The following is a 12,567-nucleotide window of genomic DNA, read 5'->3' on the forward strand; positions in this document are numbered from 1 at the left end:
GCGGTGCTAACCACTGAGCCACCGTGCTGGCCTCTTCCCCAGTGTGGAAGCTGACTCTGCGGTGGGAACGATTGAGCCGGTCACACCCAGTCCCAGACGGAGATGGAAGGGAGCAGTATTTCTCACCCTGAAACAAAGCCTCTCCCACGTGGAGGGACTCTGTCCCCGAGGTATTACGTGTCTAAGGACTCAGACTGCAAGGAGGAATGGTGGCCTCTCTCTCCAGCGACATGGATTTACCGGGATGTCTGCATCACCTCACACCCCAACCCCACAGAGAAACCCCCAATATCCAGATGGTCAGGCCTGAGGAGGGGCTCACAAGTGGAACGGACTGGCTCAGGGGAAAGGGAACAGCTTGGAAAGGGAAGTCACATTACACACACACACGCACGCACACGGACACACGCACACACACGGACACACGGACACGGACAGACACACCCATCAGCTGGTACCTGACCAGCAATACTCCTGGAAGGGAGAGCGTGGACCCTGGACTGTACCTCAATCACAGGGGGGTCAGGGAGTCCGACACAGGGAGCGGGATGGACACTGTGTGATCCACCAAATCAAAACCCAGCAACACTGGGTGACGCGGTAATGGGCAGGGCTGGGTCAGAGGGCACCGGGGGGCACGGTCAAGGCCGGAGCGCGGGCACCGGGGGGACGCGGTCAGGGCCGGAGCGCGGGCGCCGGGGGGACGCGGTCAGGGCCGGAGCGCGGGCGCCGGGGGGACGCGGTCAGGGCCGGAGCGCGGGCGCCGGGGGGACGCGGTCAGGGCCGGAGCGCGGGCGCCGGGGGGACGCGGTCAGGGCCGGAGCGCGGGCGCCGGGGGGACGCGGTCAGGGCCGGAGCGCGGGCGCCGGGGGGACGCGGTCAGGGCTGAGGGAGGTTTGGACGGCGGTCCGAGCTGGGGTTTACACTGACTCACCGTAGACCCTGAGGGTGACGTTCCGGCTGGTTGGTCTCTCTCCCACGGCACTGAGGGAGACAGAGTACAGGCTGCTGTCGGTTAACCGGGTGCGGGCAATGACAATGGACGCTGTGCTGGTGTTCACCATCAGCCGATCCTCGTATTCAGCTGAAACACTCACGGATGTATTCTCGCCAATGTTCCAAAAGGCAAAGACATCTCCTGAGGACCAGGTGACGTGAGGCCGGGAGGTGCTGCTGTAGCTCACTGTCAGGTTGGCATCTTCCCCAACGACCACACTCACTGTACTCGCCAACTCAATCTCAATCTCCGCTGTCACACCTGGGGTGGAAGGTCAAAGGTGAGCTTTTCAGGGATGACAGAGAGCCGCACTGTCGGAGGGCCAGGGCTGAGGGAGCGCCGCACTGTCGGAGGGCCAGGGCTGAGGGAGCGCCGCACTGTCGGAGGGCCAGGGCTGAGGGAGCGCCGCACTGTCGGAGGGTCAGTGCTGAGGGAGCGCCGCACTGTCGGAGGGCCAGTGCTGAGGGAGCGCCGCACTGTCGGAGGGCCAGTGCTGAGGGAGCGCCGCACTGTCGGAGGGCCAGGGCTGAGGGAGCGCCGCACTGTCGGAGGGCCAGTGCTGAGGGAGCGCCGCACTGTCGGAGGGCCAGGGCTGAGGGAGCGCCGCAGTGTCGGAGGGCCAGGGCTGAGGGAGCGCCGCAGTGTCGGAGGGCCAGGGCTGAGGGAGCGCCGCACTGTCGGAGGGCCAGGGCTGAGGGAGCGCCGCACTGTCGGAGGGCCAGGGCTGAGGGAGCGCCGCACTGTCGGAGGGCCAGGGCTGAGGGAGCGCCGCACTGTCGGAGGGCCAGGGCTGAGGGAGCGCCGCACTGTCGGAGGGCCAGGGCTGAGGGAGCGCCGCACTGTCGGAGGGCCAGGGCTGAGGGAGCGCCGCACTGTCGGAGGGCCAGTGCTGAGGGAGCGCCGCACTGTCGGAGGGCCAGTGCTGAGGGAGCGCCGCACTGTCGGAGGGCCAGTGCTGAGGGAGCGCCGCACTGTCGGAGGGCCAGTGCTGAGGGAGCGCCGCACTGTCGGAGGGCCAGTGCTGAGGGAGCGCCGCACTGTCGGAGGGCCAGGGCTGAGGGAGCGCCGCACTGTCGGAGGGCCAGGGCTGAGGGAGCGCCGCACTGTCGGAGGGCCAGTGCTGAGGGAGCGCCGCACTGTCGGAGGGCCAGTGCTGAGGGAGCGCCGCACTGTCGGAGGGCCAGTGCTGAGGGAGCGCCGCACTGTCGGAGGGTCAGGGCTGAGGGAGCGGGCACTGTCGGGGGGGTCAGTGCTGAGGGAGCGGGCACTGTCGGGGGGGTCAGTGCTGAGGGAGTGGGCACTGTCGGAGGGTCAGTGCTGAGGGAGCGCCGCACTGTCGGAGGGTCAGTGCTGAGGGAGTGGGCACTGTCGGAGGGCCAGTGCTGAGGGAGCGCCGCACTGTTGGAGGGCCAGTGCTGCGGGAGCGCCGCACTGTCGGAGGGTCAGGGCTGAGGGAGCGCCGCACTGTCGGAGGGTCAGGGCTGAGGGAGCGCCGCACTGTCGGAGGGTCAGGGCTGAGGGAGCGGGCACTGTCGGGGGGGGTCAGTGCTGAGGGAGCGGGCACTGTCGGGGGGTCAGTGCTGAGGGAGTGGGCACTGTCGGAGGGCCAGTGCTGAGGGAGCGGGCACTGTCGGAGGGCCAGTGCTGAGGGAGCGGGCACTGTCGGAGGGCCAGTGCTGAGGGAGCGGGCACTGTCGGAGGGTCAGTGCTGAGGGAGCGCCGCACCGTCAGAGGGTCAGTGCTGAGGGAGTGGGCACTGTCGGAGGGTCAGTGCTGAGGGAGTGGGCACTGTCGGAGGGTCAGTGCTAAGGGAGCGGGCACTGTCAGAGATGGTATGTTTCACGTGAGACATGACACCCCGTGGTGTCTGATGCCTGGGTTCTGTCAGATGGAGGGTGTGTATTTGGGAGCTGATTGGGTCTGAGCTGTCCCTCAGACTGGTCTGGTCTGATCACATTAAAAGATTTGGGATCCTGCTGTGCACTACATTTCCTGCGTCAGAACTGGGAGCAGAGATCATAAATCAAGCCTTTTATTGTCTGAGAATCCACCAGGGGACTGCCACCTATCTCATCCTGACATGTAATAGAGCCTGGACACAGACCCTTCGGCCCAACCCGTCCATATCGACGTGATATCCCAACCCAATCTAGTCCCACCTGCCAGCACCCATCCCATATCCCTCCAAACCCTCCCTATTCATATACCCATCCAGATGCCTCTTAAATGCTGTAATTGTACCAGCCTCCACCATACCCTCTTTTCCAATTATTTGACAATGGTGAAGGCCGAGGATGGTCATGTCAGAGAGGGAGTGGGAAGGAGGGGAACTGAAACAGGCGGTGCCTGAGGGATCTGGCCGTCCCCTGCCGATCCCGGCTGCGATGCTCGGTGAAGCGTTCCCTATGTTGACGCTCGGTGTCCCCGATGTGGAGGAGGTCGCACCGGGAGCACCTGATGCAGTTATTCCGGTTAGTGGAGAGGCTGATGGTCCTCTGTCTCTCCTGGAAGGACTGTTTGGGACCCTGGATGGGGGTGGTGTACTGGCAGGTTTTCCATCTTTTCCGATTGTAGGGGAAGGTACCTGGGGATTCGGGGGGTGGGGAGGGGGGAGAGTGACAGAAACCAAGGGCTGTCTGCAGGAACGGTGTTTGCGGAGAGCAGAGAGGGAGGGGAGGGGAAGGTGTTCTTGTTGGTGTGGTCCAGTTGGTGTTGGTGGGAGTGTTTGAGGATGATGGGTTGGATGTGGAGACTGGTGGGGCGGTAGGTGAGGACAAGGGGGACTCTGTCTTTGTTGCATAGGGTGGTGTAGAGCAGTGGAACAGGGAAGAGAGGTGGTGCAGAGGGCTATCTGGGTAATGGGGGGAGGAAAGGCGCATTGTTCAAACTAGGTGGGTGTCTGGGATGGTCACAAGTGGAATGTCTCCTCGTCCGAGCAGATGGAGCGGAGGCAGAGGAATTGGGAGAATGGGGATGGAGTTCTTGCAGGATACTGGGAGGGAGGAGGTGTAGTCCAGCTGGTTATGGGAGTCTGTGGGTTTGTAGTAAATGTCTGTCTGGAGACCGTCACTGGAGATGGAAACAGTGAGGTCAAGAAAGGGGAGGGAGGTGGTCGGGATGGACCGAGTGAATCGGAGGACAGGGTGGAAGGTGTGGGCAAAGTCGATGAACTGTTCCAGTACAGCCTGGGGTGCAGGAGGCTGCGCTGATGCAGTCACTGATGTAATGGTGGAAGAGTTGGGGTACAGTGCCTATGTAGGTACTGAAGAGGGACTGTTTGATATAGCCAACTAGGAGGCAGGCATAGCTGGGGCTCACCTGGGTGCCTATGGCCACCCCCTGGATTTGGGGAAACGAGAGGAGTTAAATGTAAAGTTATTGAGGGTGAGGACCAGTTCTGCGAGGTGGAGGAGGGTACTGGTGGAGGGGGACTGCATGGGTGTGTTGGAGAGGGTGAGGCAGAGGCCTAGAGACCATCCCTGTGGGGTGTGGACGTGTATAAGGACTGCACATCCACAGTGAAGAGGAAGTGCTGGGGGCCGGGGAACTGGAAGTTACTGAAGAGGTGGGGGGCGGGGTTGGTGTTACAGGTGTAGGTGGGAGGTGTCTGAACCCAAGGGGGAAAGGATGGAGTTCAGGTAGGACAAGATGAGCTTCCTCTACAGCTCATTCCATACACGTATCACCCTCTGGGTGAAAAAGTTGTCCCATAGGTCTCTTTCATATCTTTCCCTCTCATCCTAAACCTACGCCCTCTAGTTCTGGACTCCCCCACCCCAGGGAAAAGACTTTGTCTATTTATCCTATCCATGTCCCTCATAATTTTATAAACCTCTATAAGGTCACCCCTCAGCCTCCGACGCTCCAGGGAAAACAGCCCCAGCCTGTTCAGCCTCTCCCTGTAGCTCAGATCCTCCAACCCTGGCAACATCCTTGTAAATCCTTTCAAGTTTCCCAACATCTTTCCCATAGGAAGGAGACCAGAATTGCACACACTATTCCAGATATTGCAAACATATTCTTGGGAATGTCTTTGCGGATACAGACTCCACAGAGGTGGGGCGCATGACAAGGGTCGAGAATGTTGGGGTTCCCAATCTCAGGAACGCCGTCAGCACCACCCTGTCCATGGGACACCGGGCTCCGTGAGAGAACACACACACTCACAAACACCACAACAGCAACAGCCACCTGCATTTCTCAAGCCCCCACTACGTCCTGGGATAGCCCCCTCCAAACTCCCCAAGGTGAGACACCAGACAGGGGGGTGGGGATCAGTCTCACCAGGGGCCCATTGAAGATCAGAGGGACAGGACGTGGGAGTTCAGAGAAAGAGAATGAAGGGGCACGTGAAGGGAGGGGGAGTCATTAAGGGAGGGGGGTCGTTAAGGGGGGGGTGATTAGGGAGAGGGGTGGGTGGAAATAGGGAGTGGGTGGAAGGGGGAGGGAAGAGGTGAAAGGGGAGGGGGTGAGAGAGCAACAAGGAGCTGCAGAGATGCTCAGGGCCCAGAGCAGCTGGAGGACCAGCCCCCACTGGCAGAGGGACTGGAGGGGGGTTACAGAGATAGGGAGGGGGGTGTAGGGACTGGAGGGGGTTACAGAGATAGGGAGGGGGTGTAGGGACTGGAGGGGGTTACAGAGATAGGGAGGGGGTGTAGGGACTGGAGGGAGTTACAGAGATAGGGAGGGGGTGTAGGGACTGGAGGGGGTTACAGAGATAGGGAGGGGGTGTAGGGACTGGAGGGGGTTACAGAGATAGGGAGGGGGTGTAGGGACTGGAGGGGGTTACAGAGATAGGGAGGGGGTGTAGGGACTGGAGGGGGTTACAGAGATAGGGAGGGGGTGTAGGGACTGGAGGGGGTTACAGAGATAGGGAGGGGGTGTAGGGGCTGGAGGGGGTTACAGAGATAGGGAGGGGGTGTAGGGGCTGGAGGGGGTTACAGAGATAGGGAGGGGGTGTAGGGACTGGAGGGGGTTACAGAGATAGGGAGGGGGTGTAGGGGCTGGAGGGGGTTACAGAGATAGGGAGGGGCTGGAGGGGGTTACAGAGATAGGGAGGGGGTTGTAGGGGCTGGAGGGGGTAACAGAGATAGGGAGGGGTGTAGAGGCTGGAGAGGGTTACAGAGATAGGGAGGGGGTGTAGGGGGTTACAGAGATAGGGAGGGGGTGTAGGGGGTTACAGAGATAGGGAGGGGGTGTAGGGGCTGGAGGCGGTTACAGAGATAGGGAGGGAGTGTAGAGGCTGGAGAGGGTTACAGAGATAGGGAGGGGGTGTAGGGGGTTACAGAGAGAGGGAGGGGGTGTAGGGGCTGGAGGGGATTACATAGATAGGGAGGGGGTGGAGGGCAGTGTGTGGGGAGTATGTGCTGAAGGCTGTGACAGAAGGTGTTACAGGAGAAACATTCAAGTCTCCCTCTCCCTGTTAGTTGTGCTCTCACCGTTGCGTGTTTGTGTGCGCGCGCTCGTGCCTGTGTGTGTGTGTGTGTGTGTGTGTGTGTGTGTGTGTGCCCGTGTCCGTGTATGTCACAGAGTCTTAGAGATGTACAGCAAGGAAACAGACCCTTCGGCCCAACCCGTCCATGCCGACCCAGATATTCCAACCCAATCTAGTCCCACCTGCCAGCACCCGGCCCATATCCCTCCAAACCCTTCCTATTCATACACCCATCCAAATGCCTCTTAAATATTGTAATTGTACCAGCCTCCACCACATCCTCTGGCAGCTCATTCCATACACATAACATCCTCTACGTGAAAAAGCTGCCCCTTAGGTCTCTTATATCTTTCCCCTCTCACCCTAAACCTATGCCCCTCTAATTCTGGACTCCCCAACCCCAGGGAAAAGACTTTGTCTATTTATCCTATCCATGTCCCTCATAATGTTGTAAACCTCTATAAGGTCACCCCTCAGCCTCCGACGCTCCAGGGAAAACAGCCCCAGCCTGTTCAGTCTCTCCCTGTAGCTCAGATCCTCCAACCCTGGCAACATCCTTGTAAATCTTTTCAAGTTTCACAACATCTTTCCGTTAGGAAGGAGACCAGAATTGCACACACTATTCCAACAGTGGCCTAACCAATGCCCTGTACAGCCGCAACATGACCTCCCAACTCCTGTACTCAATACTCTGACCAATAAAGGAAAGCATACCAAATGCCTTCTTCACTATCCTATCTACCTGCGAATCCAATTTCAAGGAGCTATGAACCTGCACTCCAAGGTCTCTTTGTTCAGCAACACTCACTAGGACTTTACCATTAAGTGTATAAGTCATGCTAAGATTTGCTTTCCCAAAATGCAGCACCTCACATTTATCTGAATTAAACTCCATCTGCCACTTCTCAGCCCATTGGCCCATCTGGTCCAGATCCTGTTGTAATCTGAGGTAACCCTCTTCGCTGTCCACTACACCGACAATTTTGGTGTCATCTGCAAACTTACTAACTGTACCTCGTATGCTCGCATCCAAATCATTTATAACAATAACGAAAAGTAGAGGACCCAGCACCGAGCCTTGTGGCAATCCTCTTCCTGACCTCTCCGCCCCCACCCCACTCCGGCCTATCACCCTCACCTTGACCTCCTTCCACCTATCCCACCTCCATCGCCCCTCCCCTAGTCCCTCCTCCCTACCTTTTATCTTAGCCGGCTTGGCTCTCTCTCTCTTATTCCTGATGAAGGGCTTATGCTCGAAACGTCGAATTCTCTATTCCTGAGATGCTGCCTAACCTGCTGTGCTTTGACCAGCAACACATTTGCAGCATTCCACTGGTCACAGGCCTCCAGTCTGAAAAAACAACCCTCCACCACCACCCTCTGTCTTCTACCTTTGAGCCAGTCCTGTATCCAAATGGCTAGTTCTCCCCGTATTCCATGAGATCTAAGAATGCTAATCAGTCTCCCATGGGGAACCTTGTCGAACGCCTTACTGAAGTCCATATAGATCACATCTACTGCTCTGCCCTCATCAATCTTCTTTGTTACTTCTTCAAAAAACTCAATCAAGTTTGTGAGACATGATTTCCCACGCACAAAGCCATGTTGACTATCCCGAATCAGTCCTTGCCTTTCCTAATACATGTACATCCTGTCCCTCAGGAAACTCTCCAACAACTTGCCCACCACTGAGGCCAGGTTCACCAGTCTATAGTTCCCTGGCTTGTCCTTACCACCCTTCTTAAACAGTAGCACCACGTTTGCCAACCTCTAGTCTTCCGGCACCTCACCTGTGACTATCGATGATACAAATATCTCAGCAAGAGGCCCAGCAATCACTTCTCTAGCTTCCCACAGAGTTCTCGGGTACACCTGATCAGGTCCTGGGGATTTATTCACCTTTAACCGTTTCAAGACATCCAGCACTTCCTCCTCTGTAATCTAGACATTTTGCAAGATGTCACTATCTCTCTCCCTACAGTCTATATCTTCCATATCCTTTTCCACAGTAAATACTGATGCAAAATATTCATTTAGTATCTGCCACATTTTCTGTGGCTCCACACAAAGGCCGCCTTGCTGATATTTGAGGGGCCCTATTCTCTCCCTAGTTACCCTTTTGTCCTTAATGTATTTTTTAAAAACCTTTGGATTCTCCTTAATTCTATTTGCCAAAGCTATCTGATGTCCCCGTTTTGCCCTCCTGATTTCCCTCTTCAGTATACTTCTACTTCCTTTATACTCTTCTAAGGATTCACTCGATCTATCCTGTCTATACCTGACATATGCTTCCTTCTTTTTCTTAACCAAACCCTCAATTTCTTTAGTCATCCAGCATTCCCTGTACCTACCAGCCTTCCCTTTCACCCTGACAGGAATATACTTTCTCGGGATTCTTGTTATCTCATTTCTGAAGGCTTCCCATTTTCCAGCCGTCCCTTTACCTGCGAACATCTGCCTCCAATCAGCTTTCGAAAGTTCTTGCCTAATACCGTCAAAATTGGCCTTTCTCCAATTTAGAACTTCAACTTTTAGATCTGGTCTATCCTTTTCCATCACTATTTTAAATCTAACAGAATTATGGTCGCTGGCCCCAAAGTGCTCCCCCACTGACACCTCAGTCACCTGCCCTGCCTTATTTCCCAAGAGTAGGTCAAGTTTTGCACCTTCTCTAGTAGGTACATCCACATACTGAATCAGAAAATTGTCTTGTACTCACGTAAGAAATTCCTCTCCATCTAAACCTTTAACACTATGGCAGTCCCAGTCGATGTTTGAAAAGTGAAAATCCCCGACCATAACCACCCTATTATTCTTACAGATAGCCGAGACCTCCTTACAAGTTTGTTTCTCAATTTCCCTTGGACTATTACGGAATCTATCATACAATCCCAATAAGGTGATCATCCCTTTCTTATTTCTCAGTTCCACCCAAATAATTTCCCTGGATGTATTTCCGGGAATATCCTCCCTCAGCACAGCTATAATGCTATCCCTCATCAAAAATGCCACTCCCTCTCCTCTCTTGCCTCCCTTTCTATCCTTCCTGTAGCATTTGTATCCTGGAACATTAAGCTGCCAGTCCTGCCCATCCTGAGCCATGTGTCTGTAACTGCTCTGATATCCCAGTCCCATGTTCCTAACCACGCCCTGAGTTCATCTGCCTTCCCTGTTAGGCCCCTTGCATTGAAATAACTGCAGTTTAATTTATTAGTCCTACCTTGTCCCTGCCTGCCCTGGCTGTTTGACTCACTTCTGTTCTCGTCTCAGATCGATCTCTTTCCTCACTATCTCCCAGGGTCCCACCCCCCCACCTTACGAGTTTAAATCCTCCCAAGCAGTTCTAGCAAATTTCCCTGCAAATATATTAGTCCCCTTCCGATTTAGGTGCAATCCATCCTTCTTGTACAGGTCACTTCTACCCCAAAAGAGATTCCAATGATCCAAAAATGTGAATCCTTCTCCCATACACCAGCTCCTCAGCCACGCATTCATCTGCTCTCTCCTCCTATTCCTGCCCTCACTAGCTCGTAGCACTGGGAGTAATCCAGATATTACTACCCTTGAGGACCTCCTTTTCAAATTTCTGCCTAACTCTCTATAATCTCCCTTCAGAATATCAACCTTTTCCCTTCCTATGTTGTTGGGTCCAATGTGGACAATGACCTCCTGCTGGCCCCTCTTCCCCGTGAGAACATTCTGCACCCTCTCTGAGACATCCTTGATCCTGGCACCAGCGAACCAACACACCATTCTGCTTTTTCTCCCTGGCCACAGAAACGTCTGTCTGTACCTCGGACTACAGAATCCTCTAACACAATTGATCTCTTGGAAGCCAACGTACCCCTCGTTGCATTAGACCAGTCTCAATACCAGAAACTTGGCTGTTTGTGCTACGTTCCCCTGAGAATCCATCACCCCCTACATTTTCCAAAACAGCATACCTGTTTGAAATGGGTATATCCACAAGACTCCTGCTCTAGCTGCCGACCTCTCTTACCCTTCCTGGAGTTAACCCATCTCTGTGACTGTATCTGAGACTTTCCCCCCTTTCTATAACTGCCATCCATCACATACTGTAGCTGTTGCAAATTCCTCATCGCTTCTATCTGTCTCTCCAACTGATCCACCCGATCTGATAAGATTCGCATCCAACAGCATTTATGGCAGATATAATCCGCAGTAACCTTAAACTCTCTTTAAACTCCCACATCTGACAAGAAGTACATATCACTGCAAAGGCTATTTTTGCTCCTTCACAATCTACAGACCCAGAAAATAACACCGTCTTATTTCTCTATAAACACTGCCCCAGGTTAAATTAATAGCTATGGCTTATATTTTAAGTTTAATCAAGAGACTCATCTCCAAAAACATATAATCAAGCAACAACCCAATGTACCCACTACTGCAGCCTTTCTATTGGACAGACTTAAAACAATTAACTTATCTGATTCTGTGCTGTGAACTTCACCCAACAAATCCTCCAAGATTAGTTGTGAAATTCACTGTTTGTTAATTTTTCCAGATACACTCCGATGTCCAGCGATACACGAATTCAAACAGCAAAGGTGGTAACTGTGCAGGCTCTCTCTCTCTCTCCTGCACTGTCCTCACCATGGTGCGGTCCCAGAGTCTCCCTTACCTGCCAGTAGGTAGAGGCAGAGTGTTATTGTCTCTCTCCACATCGTCCCCCTCTCTGTACGTCAGCTCCCAAGCTGCTCCAGTGCAGATGTCAGCTCTCGGTGTCCCTCTGTCCGTCCCCAGCAGCTCACCTGGACACAGTCTCCCTGTCCATGCCTCCCTCTCAGTGTGTGTTCCCGGTCCCTGCCCGCTAACCTGTCTTACACCCCCACCCCCCTCCGCCCTCTAACCCTTGATCTCCCCACACCCACATCTTCTTCCGGCTCCATACCTCAGGCATTTCGACGCAGGGGGACTGGGTGTGTCCAGGGAGACCAGCTGGAGAAACCGGCTCAGTCACTAGCAATGGGCAGCTCTCAAACACACACTCTCTCTCTCTCTCTCTCTCTGACTCAGACACAAAAGATAGTGAGGTCTGCAGATGCTGGAGATCAGAGCTGAAAATATGTGTTGCTGGAAAAGCGCAGCAGGTCAGGCAGCATCCAAGGAGCAGGAGAGTCGACGTTTCGGGCATTAGCCCTTCATCAGGAATTCTTCTCCGGGCTCATGCCCGAAACGCCGACTCTCCTGCTCCTTTGATGCTGCCTGACCTGCTGCGCTTTTCCAGCAACACATTTTCCAGCTCTTGCTCTCTGACACAGACTCTCGCATCCGGGACACAGGTCCTCCCAGTGAGAATCCTCACCTCCCCCACCCTCCCTATCTCTGTAACCCCCTCCAGCCCCTACACCCCTCCCTATCTCTGTAACCCCCTCCAGACCCTACACCCCTCCCTATCTCTGTCTCCCCTCCAGCCCCTACACCCCTCCCTATCTCTGTAACCCCCTCCAGACCCTACACGCCCCTCCAGCCCCCACCCCCCTCCCTATCTCTGTAACCCCCTCCAGACCCTACATGCCCCTCCAGCCCCCAACCCCCCTATCTCTGTAACCCCCTCCAGCCCCCAACCCCCCTCCCTATCTCTGCAACCCCCTCCAGCCCCCAACCCCCCTCCCTATCTCTGCAACCCCCTCCAGCCCCCAACCCCCCTCCCTATCTCTGCAACCCCCTCCAGCCCCCAACCCCCCTCCCTATCTCTGTAACCCCCTCCAGCCCCTACACCCTCCCTATCTCTGTAACCCCTCCAGCCCCTACACCCCCTCCCTATCTCTGTAACCCCCTCCAGCCCCTACACCCCCTCCCTATCTCTGTAACCCCCTCCAGCCCCTACACCCCCTCCCTATCTCTGTAACCCCCTCCAGCCCCTACACCCCCTCCCTATCTCTGTAACCCCCTCCAGCCCCTACACCCCCTCCCTATCTCTGTAACCCCCTCCAGCCCCTACACCCCCTCCCTATCTCTGTAACCCCCTCCAGCCCCTACACCCCCTCCCTATCTCTGTAACCCCCTCCAGCCCCTACACCCCCTCCCTATCTCTGTAACCCCCTCCCTATCTCTGTAACCCCCTCCAGACCCTACACCCCCTCCCTATCTCTGTACCCCCTCCAGACCC

At 55.5% G+C, this 12,567-nt stretch overlaps 1 protein-coding gene across 1 annotated transcript in view; it reads right to left on the minus strand.

Annotated features, from left to right (window-relative positions):
* Positions 1 to 11,271, minus strand: part of LOC132813094 (V-set and immunoglobulin domain-containing protein 10-like) — a gene marked incomplete at its 3' end in the record, with an annotated part of 14,562 nt that extends 3,291 nt beyond the window's left edge. Inside the window, exons 1-2 of the mRNA XM_060823067.1 lie at positions 11,077 to 11,271; positions 935 to 1,258 (exon numbers count right to left, since the gene is read on the minus strand). Coding sequence (XP_060679050.1) covers positions 935 to 1,258; positions 11,077 to 11,119 — 367 coding nt within the window. The remainder of the gene's footprint in view (positions 1 to 934; positions 1,259 to 11,076) is intronic.
* Between the last annotated feature and the right edge of the window lie 1,296 nt (positions 11,272 to 12,567).

Source organism: Hemiscyllium ocellatum, unplaced genomic scaffold (assembly GCF_020745735.1).
Source record: "Hemiscyllium ocellatum isolate sHemOce1 unplaced genomic scaffold, sHemOce1.pat.X.cur. scaffold_3218_pat_ctg1, whole genome shotgun sequence".
NCBI lineage: Eukaryota > Metazoa > Chordata > Chondrichthyes > Orectolobiformes > Hemiscylliidae > Hemiscyllium > Hemiscyllium ocellatum.